Here is a 10,128-nt window from a genome sequence, read left to right as displayed (position 1 = left end):
TGGGTACCTGGGACATCATGCCTGGATCTTAGCCACTCTGTGTGCCCCAAAGTGGGTTTCTCCTGGACATTTGCATCTATGCTCTTGGGGAGGTTAAAGATGTTTGACTAACATACAGCCCCCTTCATCCCTCCCCCTCTTTGCAAACAATCATAGAGGAGGGCTTGATACTGGCATTTGGAGCAGAAGTGGGTGGTGGGGAAATGAGGCTAAGGAGGGAAGGAGTTGGGAGTGGGCTGCACTAGAGGGGTCACTGCTCAACTCTGGGGAGCCCTGAGCTCCCAGCTGCCTATTCTAAAATAAGGTCTGCCTATTCTAAAATAAGGTCTGATTTCAGGTTATGGCCCATTGTGCCACCGGAGAGGCTCCCCTCCCAGAGGAGTAAGAGGGCCATTTGCTCTCCAGCAAGACTTCCTGATGGAGAGGCATCTCTGTGTGCCAGCGTGGCCCTGCACGCTGGCCTTGGTCTTATACACAAGGGTGAAAAGAAGGTGAGTGGAGCATCTGGCTGGGCATAGCTTAAACGCCTGGGGGATGCATATACCAGCAACTCTGGCTGAGATATGACATTACCCCGAGGTTGCAGGACAGGGATCTGGCTTCCCTGAAACATGACCTAGTCATCCCAGAGTAAGCTGGGACGTTCTCAAAGGATGAGGGATGGATTCATGGATAGATGGATGGATAAAATTAAACTGATTTGAGAGAAGAATATCTAATGACTTTCTGTAGATGATTGTCTTATTTAACAGGAGAGGAAAACTAAATTTTATCTCAATGTTTTGAGCCTGATGAACTAAGAGAATGAGTCTGGAAGGGAGGGCAGCGGGTTAGGGTGGTGGAAAGGAGGTGGATGTTTGGCATGGAGTATAGTAGGGATCAGGCAAGGATGACTTGATGTGAGACCTGTTGAGTTTGAAGCAACAGAAGGAGAGCCAAGTGGAACAAGGGATACTTGTCAAGGTGGGGATGTAGATTTGGAAGCTTCATACATAAAGATGATAGCAGAGGTACTATGAATGAGTCAGTCCTCAAAGGAGAGACATTACGACAAAATATGAAGAATGAGGAACCTCAGGAAGCTTGAATTAATATTGCTTGGTTTATAAATGGGCAAATTGGGCTCCAGAATTTGTCATTCATTCACCTGGCCATCCATCCATCTATCCATCCCACTCAACAAATGTATTTATTCAGAAGCTATAATGTACAAGGTAATATTCCTGAAAATGTTCATGGGTAAGGGACTGACAAGGGATAGTCAGCAAGGGGAGAGTGGAAAGAGAAGCATCTGGGAACCAAGGGAGGAGGATGTTTCAGGAAAGCCAATAACATCCAATCTTGTGGAGCTCAAAGAGCAGGAAAACTAAGGAAAACAATTTGGATTTGCTCTCTGGTGGATCCTGGGAGAGAATTTTGGTAAACTGTTGGCAAGGGGGAGTCATGAATGAAGGGGCTAAGGAGGGATTGTCTATGCTTCTGGAAGATGGACAGGAATAGTTTTTGTCTCTAGCTTCTGCATCGTGCTTTTCAGTGGTGAAGCATTCTGTGCAACCAGCACATTCACCAATTACAGACATATTGCCTGAGCTGTCTAAATAGGATTCCATCAGGACAGAGTCCCCTGAAATAGAGCAGATGCTCTATCACCTACCATCTAGTCATTTACTAGTGATAGCATGTGCTTTGGAAAAAGCCCTGTGCCAGATGTCAGAAGACCTGGTTTCTATTCCTGGCTCTGACACTAACCAACTGGATTACCTTGGCCAGATCATTCAATAAGAGCTCTTTATCCATACATCAATGAGGTTACTTCCCACTCCTTAACTGGTATTGTTGTTCACTTTGGACTCCCCCCAAATATATTACCTTGCAAATTGTGGCTGCTAAATAAATCCATTTGTTGTGTGGGTGGATGGAAGGATAGATGGGTAGGTGGATGAGCTACAAATTCTGGAGCTCAGTTTGCACATCTATAAACCAAAGGACATCAATTCAAGCTTCCTGAGATTCCTTCCATCTCCAATCATCTATGACTATGCTTTTTTTTTTTAATCACAAGCAGAATTCTTCTAAAGTTGCTTAGAGCTAGCACACCTGGGCCAATTAAGCTTTTGTAGACCATTCCATTTAATCTCCTTGAGGTTAGAGACTGGGCCATCTATTGTCACAGCTCCAAAGCTTTTCTTCTATGATCAGAGATAGGATCCTAGAAGACTGATACTAAGCGTTCATTGGAGGAAAAATAAATCACTCCCAACTATACTCTGATTCTCTAGAGACACATTTAAAGATATGTAGCATGTGGTTCTCATGGTAGAAAACAAGCCATAGTGTTTGCCAGCTACTCCAAGATTGTTCTTGATGACAGGACGTGTCCCTGTAGCCAGTTTCTGGTGAGACATCTGCATGCGGCTTTGCAGTTTCAGGATGTCCCTACCTCCGTCAGCCCATCAACAGAGAATCCGGGAACATCAGCACAGAGTCCCAGTCACAGTGTAAAATGTAAGCTGACAGCTTGGAAAGCATCCAGAGGCGAGTGGCCAGGAGGGTGAATGGTCTGGAAATGACTGAAAATGAGGAGTGGTTAAAAGAACTAGGATTATTATCCAGAAGAGAAGATGACATGGTAGCTGCTGCGAATGGTGTAGTCCAAGCTAACTTGGACTAAAGTTGATACTTTCTTCTCTGCACGGGCTTCCTGAGAACAAACCTGTGACTGGTGGATGGAAGTTACGGGGAGGCTGATTTCAGCTCATTCTAAGAACTTCAGAAGATTTTTTTCAACCGAGTCATAAGAGTATAGAGTTGACTGCCCTGGGAAACAGACAGTGGGTGACAATTGCCAAGGATGGAGGAAAGACCAGGTGACTTCGGAGGTCTCTTTCAGTGTGGAGATTCCAGGATTCTCAAGAATTTAGAACTGGAGTAAAGAGAAAGCTCTTTGCTTTGTCAGTTTAGAAACCATCTGCTGCTCTTCACTGTGCTTCATCTCATTCCCAGCTATCTCCTCCAAACACAGTTCTCTATTCAGCAGTTCTGGTCTCCCATCTGAAGTGATTATAAACCTCTCTACTCTCTCTTTAAAAAAAAAAAAAAAAGGATCTTTTTCTTTTCCAAATAAAGAGCTTAGGAGGTCTCAGCAAGACTGTACCTACATGGAGAAATCCCATAAGAAATAATTAAGTAAACAAACAAATAATAAACCTCCAAGCCAAAATTATATAGCAGTGAAGGCCACACCCCCCAAATTCAGGTTGTCCAGCTGTCCAGAGCACAGAGCTTTTGTCTGTCTTCAGTATCTCTTCAGGGATGATGGATTTATCTGACCCAAGATTGGACCTCTTAAATTCAGTTCTGGGCACGGGTAGGTGCGAAACCCTCTGAAGCTCACACCCCTTGAAGGTGGATAGAGAGAGAGAGAAACTCTGTCTCCATGGCAACTAGGGGTCCCAAGCATAAACAATCTTTTTTTTCACCTGGAGCCAAGTCTTCGAAAAGTGACTCAGCCTGAGGTTTGCACACCGGGGGCCTCCTACCTGGTGGTGTTGATGTCAGTGGAGCCTCTGATGGAGAGATTTTCTTGGAATTATTCAGAGTATGGCCCACAAAATAGAAATTAATCTATCAACTGCAAGGCCTAAAATAAAAACGGATTCACAACCACTTTATTTGTGACAACACCACTGGCAACTAGAAGTAGCCCTTGGCTCCCCGACCGAGGGTTCAATTGGAATTTTTTTCACAGTAGCTAAACGTCCAAGCCAGAATGGCTATTCGGGATGATTCAACCCCCTCATTTTACAGATGAGGTTTTGTTTGAAGCTTAGTTCCAAGTAGGATTGGTATCCAACAGGAAAGCATTAACATTTTCCAGAAGCAGCCCTTGCCTCCCAGCTGAAGGCTACTTTAACACGAAAGTCCAAGTCTTGTTTCAATTAGCTCGGGTGCTCTGGACACAGTTACTAGAAAATGGGTGAGTGAGGGGGAGACCCCAGGTAAAAAAGCCTGGTGACGTGTCCACGGTCACCAACTGAGCCCTCACTTGTGTGGTTGGTGATGGAGGGAGCAGCTCGTTCTAGGTGGCAGCTACCAGTCATCGGGGCCACTCTGGGAGAGGCACCTGAGGGACAGGGCGCAGGTAGAGGTGGCAGCTTCTGTCTCCATCAAGCTGGGTACCAGATGCAAGGGCGCCACCTACTGGTCGAGGAAATCAAGGGGCTCTCTGCATCCACTGTGGGCAAAGAAACTACTGAGCTACATGTGCTGGGCTGCTTCTCCACAGCTCTGACCTGTTTGGATAGGAGCCTTTTCTCCAGCTGCGTCCCCAGCACCCTCCCCCCTCCACCAACCTTGGCTCCTGTACCTGCTGCATCTGACAGGCGAACTAGGTTCCACCACACTGACCAGGTGTCGCAGAGGAGGGGCTCCAATTCCCTGGGTCATGGGCTCTCTATGAACTCACAGAAGACCCTGCCTGCATGGGTTTCTCTTCCGCCTGTGTGCCTGCCTGTGTGGGTTTCTCTCCCGCCTGTGTGTGTGTGTGTGTGTGTGTGTGTGTGTGTGTGTGTGTGTGTGTTTGGGGGAAGGGAAGGCGGAGTGAGGGACGTTGTGTTGTGCTGACAATGCAGGTCTGTTCTGAAGCCCAGAGGAAAACATTAGTACAAAGTAAAAGAAAGAAAATTTTGGCGTTTCCAAGAATACTTAAATAATTGCTGCTATTCTGGCCCTCAGATTGGTGGTGTGTCTGAGTAATAGTTCTGGCCTGAGTCCTTTATACCACACTGCGCCCCAGAGGGCAGGCTGGCTCTGTCATGTCTGTAAGGATTTACCCAGGGTGTGTGATGCTCTGGGGGACTCCACAGGCGACACAAAGGAGCCAAACACTGGGCTATAAGGAGAGATGGTGAAGATGGTGCTTCACTGTTGAGGAACACACCTCGGAGCTCACAATTCATAGCACTTCAGACATGTAGAGGCTTCTATGGGGCCTCCTCAGTTCCACTCCAGGCCCCTCCTCCATGGGGAAGGTTGGCTCCATGCCTGCATCCCTTCTGGGTCAGAAGACACTTACTGGGCTGCCTTGGGGCCACTCAGACCCCGGAATACCCCGCCAGTCATTCCCGCTCTGCCACCTCGGTCCCCGCCCCAGTCCCGGGTGCATCCTCAGGGCTGTCACCTGCCAGAGGGCCAGCAGGTGCCTCCTCTTTCAGCTCCTGCCCTTAGAGGGGGCTTATAATCTGTTCATCCTCCACCCCCTCCCTGGGATGCCCTGAAAGCCTCCACATCAGCAACCAGACACGACATCCTTATTCATTTCCAATCCTTCCTTCCCGCTTGGACACTAATCACCAATCTCCCAGGCCAGAAAAATCTTCGCTCAGGTAGTACTACTCCTCGATCTTTCCAGACTCACAATTGGATGGAAGCTTTGGAGTTTAAGAGCCAAACATTATGTTAATTTATTCTGTGGTTCCCCCAGGAAGTTTCACCTTGGAGTAATGCTGAGCTGGTGTCTCCCTATCCAAGTGGGGAAGAGTCACATTTTAAGGCAAAACTTGGGGGAGGGGATTCAAAACAGTTCCTAGTACACATGTCATCTTGTCCCCACTGCCTTGCTCTCACCCCATGGCTTATCCCTCTTCTGGGTGGGGCTGTGTCACCTCAGATGGCACCTCCTTCTAGTGACGGATGCAGGGAGGAAAGGTTGGCATGCGTGTCTCTTCGGGTTTCTGTGGAAGGAGCCCATGGCCCTGAAGGTGTGTCCTGGGTTCCCAGAGCCTGAGCTTTGGTCCTGGGCTCCCACCCACGGACCCTGCTGAAATTCTGGGCTGCAGAGCAAAGGGTTCAAACCCATGGCTTTGGCATTTGTATCTGGGGTTCCCACCCCCTAGCCATGCCACCTTAGGGAAGGACTTAATTCCCCCAACCTTAGTTTTCTCATCTGTAAAATGGGGTTAGCAGTACAATCCACAGTCCCTTTTCTGAAATCCTTGGGGTCAGATATGCTCCAGAATTCAGAATTTTTCAGCTTCAATCATGTAACTTGGTGTATTTACTCTATAGGACGTAACACCCACTGGGGTCTGAAAGCACCTTGTAATCAAACACATTAGTGTTTCTGACACTGAACTTTTGAGCAGTCACACTACATAAAATAAAGACCATAAATTGTCTTGTGTCTGTTCAGTTCAAATTTTGTTACCAAACAATTAAAAAAAATTTTTTTGTTCAATTTTCAGAGCCTTGAAGGGTTGTGGTTACAGATAAGGGTCAGGCTACACGGTGTCTCTGTAGATAATGGCATGCAGCACAAAGAGGTAAAAAAATGTTCATGGTTTGACGCCAGACCAAACACAGCTGTGAACCTTGGGATAAGACAAGTCTCCTGAGAAGGCCAAGGGTGATGGGTGGGGAGAGTCATTCTGGAGCAGCAGTGCCGTTACCCAAGTGTGTGGACAATTGGTTCAAACTCCAGATATCTTGAGCCTCAGCCATCACAGACCCCTGAGCCTTTCCAGGCGTCTGATCAATCCTCCTCCAGAGCTGAATCTTCCTCTGGTGGGTCTTTAGTGAAGACCACTGCCATGTTGGCGGCAGTGACCAGTAGGACCAGAACGACCACCACATAATCGTCCTCAGGCCTGCACTCCTCAACCACTATGGGTTGCTGCCTCCGACGGCTGCAGCTGCTCTCCACCTGTGTGGCCTTCTCCCTGGGAGCCAGCGTGGGCACCTGGAAGGGGACCATAGGTAACTGGTCCATGTTCATCTGGTGCTTCTGCTTCGTCGTGACCCTCATCACCCTCATAGTCGAGTTATGTGAGCTTGAGGATCACTTCCCCTTCTCCTGGGACAACTTTCTCATCACATGCAACTGCTACTCTGCCCTCCTCTGCCTCTCAGCCTCCATCATCTACCCCACCACCTACATTCAGTTGTTGCCTGACAGCCGCTACCGGGACCGCACTATCACCTCCACTGCATTCTCCTGCCTCGCTTTTGTGGCTTATGCCATGGAAGTGGCCTGGACTAGGGCCCAGCCCAGCATGATCACAGGCTATATGGCCACCGTGCCAGGCCTGCTCAAGGGGCTGGAGACCATTGTGGCCTGTGTCATCTTCGTCTTCATCAGCAGCCCCTACCTGTACCTGCACCAGCCAGCCCTGGTGTGGTGCGTGGCCGTGTACTCCATCTGCTTTCTCCTGTCCTCTGTGGCCCTTCTGCGGAACCTGGGCAAGTGTGACAACAGGCTGCCCGTCCCCTTCCCCATTTTCCAGGTTGTGCTCACCCTGCTCTCCGTCCTCCTCTACACCACCGCTCTGGTCCTCTGGCCGCTCTACCAGTTCAACCAGAAGTTCGGCGGCCAGCCCCAGCGGTCCAGCGATGTGAGCTGCAGTGATAGACTCACCTCCTTGGTGTGTACCTGGAACCAACGACTGGCTGTGGCCAGTCTGACAGCCATCAACCTGCTGATTTATGTGACTGACCTGGTGTTCTCGGTCCACCTGGATTTTGTCAGTGGCTGAGGCTTTGCCCAGGGGCTCCTGATTCCTCTTCTCACCTGAAGTTTGTTTCCAAGCCCTGACGTCCTCTGATGTGCTCTTCCTGGCTCCCCTCTCTCCCTGCTCACATCCTTCCCCAGCCATCTCACTCTCTTTTCTGTTCCCTTCCCTCCTTCTGCTCTGTCTCCTTCCTGTTTTGTGTGGTTGCCCAGATCCTGTTTTGCCTCTTTCTCTTGCTGCTCTCACCTTTTCTACATTTTCTACTTTGGGGCCCTTTCTCTTTTCACTCTCTTATTTTCTACATTTTCTGCTTTTCGGCCCTTTTCTGGTCATCTTTGTTTTCTCGTCTCCTGTGTCCTGACCGCCTCTTCCCCTTTTCCTTCTTCTGATCCACCGGGACCCTGAGCTTCTTCCTCCTCTGCCCACCGCCCCCCTCCCACCTCCTAAGGTGCTGACTCCACATCACACAGCCCTCTGTGCAGCTGTTCACACCCTGGGCCTCCGGAGGGGCCTCACAGCCAAAGCAGGCCTGTGCCCCTGGTGGCGCCTTCGTTGGTGTGTGTATATGGGTTTGGGGTGTGCCGGTGAGTAGGTAGGGATTGGGCCTCACTTCCTCCCAGTGGAGGGGGGTCTACAGTGCACCTTCCCTTTATTAAAAAAAAAAAAATGTCTCTGGAGGGCAATAATTTCCCGTGGTCAGGAGGCTTAAAGCAGAGACCCTGGGTCCCTAGGCCCCAGCTGGTGCTCAGCCCTGCCTGACACTGGCTCCGGAATTTTTCCCGTGTTACTAAAACCCACCTCCTAGAGGTCATCTTAAAGGACGCAAGGGCTGAATGCCTTCCTTCTGAACTACTCTCTGGGGGATCAAAATAGGAGCTGGTAAAAAACTGCACAGTCTTGAAGACAACTGTCTGAAGTATTTGTGAGGGCCAGTGTTCAAAACACTGCTCTCCTGCCTCAGTGTTCAAAACAGCATGTCCGGGGCTTCCCTGGTGGTGCAGTGGTTGAGAATCTGCCTGCCAATGCAGGGGACAGGGGTTCGAGCCCTGGTCTGGGAGGATCCCACATGCCGTGGAGCAACTGGGCCCGTGAGCCACAACTACTGAGCCTGCGCGTCTGGAGCCTGTGCTCTGCAACAAGAGAGGCCGCGACAGTGAGAGGCCCGCGCACCGCGATGAAGAGTAGCCCCCGCTTGCCGCAACTAGGGAAAGCCCTCGCATGGAAACAAAGACCCAACACAACCAAAATAAATAAATAAATAAATAACATTCCCTTTAAAAAGAAAAAAAAAAAGAATCCTCCTGCCAATGCAGGGAACATGGGTTCGAGCCCTGGTCTGGGAAGATCCCACATGCCATGGAGCAACTAAGCCCATGTGCCACAACTACTGAGCCCACGTGCCACAACTACTGAAGCCCATGCTCCGCAACAAGAGAAGCCACTGCAATGAGAAGCCCGTGCACCACAACGAAGAGAAGTCCCCACTCGCCACAACTAGTGAAAGCCCATGCGCAGCAACCAAGACCCAACACAGCCAAAAATAAAAACAAATAGATAAATAAATTTATTAAAAAAAAACAAACAGCATGCCCTCCATCTGCAGGGAGAACAAAATGGCCACTGCCAGCCTTAAAGGTGATGTTAGGTTGTTTTTTTGTTGTTGTTTTTCTTTTCTTTTTCTGGTCAGGAGGGCAAAAATTTGTGAATAGCCCTATTCCTAAAGGGGAAGTTTCTTTTCATTTTTTGTTTTTTCAGAGGTGGGCTTTGGAGGGTGGGGATTGCTTCTACCATAGTGAAAGGAATCGCATGGCTTGACTGGGTGGAGCACACAGAGGTGTGTTTCTGTGTGCCAGTTGCTTTCTCTGCTGCTTTGTGCTTCTCTGGGACTCATGAATAAGGTGATCTATATGAATGTATAAAAGTATATATATATATATATATATATATATATATATAATATATATATATATATATATTATTTCCAGGAGCTTCTGGTTTGCATCAGTCCCTGCTGTCAATCATAGAGAAAAGCCTTGTCCCTTCTCACATACGTAGTTTTTTTTAACCTCAATATAAAGATAAACAAAACAAAACAAAAAAACAAAAAAAACACCCCAAATCAACAGATTCTAATTGACCCAAATTTGCCTAGATCTCACAAGAGGCCTAGCAGATTTCCCTCCTCACCCAAACCACCTTCTATGGGAGCCCCTCCCACTGTCTCCACACCCACACCTGAGCCAGAGCTTAGGGAGTGGCCCATCCCTGGGAAACTAGAGGTTGGGCCCCATCCCAATGCCCAACATCCTGTCCGCTAACTCTTAAAAGGCCTCTGCCAGCCCCTGGATGCCTCTCTTTAAAGGTGTGTGCCTGTCTGCCTACTCAGTGTGTGTGTTTGCCTGTGTATGTGCATGTATGTCCGTGTGCACGCCAGCATTGGCACCATCAGCCCTTTACAGTAACTGGTGGTTGTGAAGACACCAAAGCCTTCTTCCTCTCCTGTTCTCAGCCACAAAGCGTCAGCATCTTTTGAGTCACCAGGCCCAGTGGGGCCAGGCAAGCAGAGCTGTTGGGGGAGGGGCAGAGGAAGGACCCCCCCCCCCCCCTCTTGCCACCCAATGCT

General features: G+C 49.0%; 1 protein-coding gene across 1 annotated transcript in view; it reads left to right on the top strand.

Moving 5' to 3' along the window:
- Positions 1 to 6,587: 6,587 nt before the first annotated feature.
- LOC103080105 (myeloid-associated differentiation marker-like) overlaps positions 6,588 to 10,128 on the top strand; it is a 4,134-nt gene continuing 593 nt past the window's right edge. The window contains 1 exon segment of the mRNA XM_082931500.1: positions 6,588 to 7,517. Coding sequence (XP_082787626.1) covers positions 6,588 to 7,517 — 930 coding nt within the window.

Source organism: Lipotes vexillifer, unplaced genomic scaffold (genome assembly GCF_000442215.2).
Source record: "Lipotes vexillifer unplaced genomic scaffold, Lipotes_vexillifer_v1.1 scaffold412, whole genome shotgun sequence".
Classification (NCBI taxonomy): domain Eukaryota; kingdom Metazoa; phylum Chordata; class Mammalia; order Artiodactyla; family Lipotidae; genus Lipotes; species Lipotes vexillifer.
Note: the sequence above shows the minus strand (reverse complement) of the source record. Positions and strands in the feature narration are given on the sequence as shown.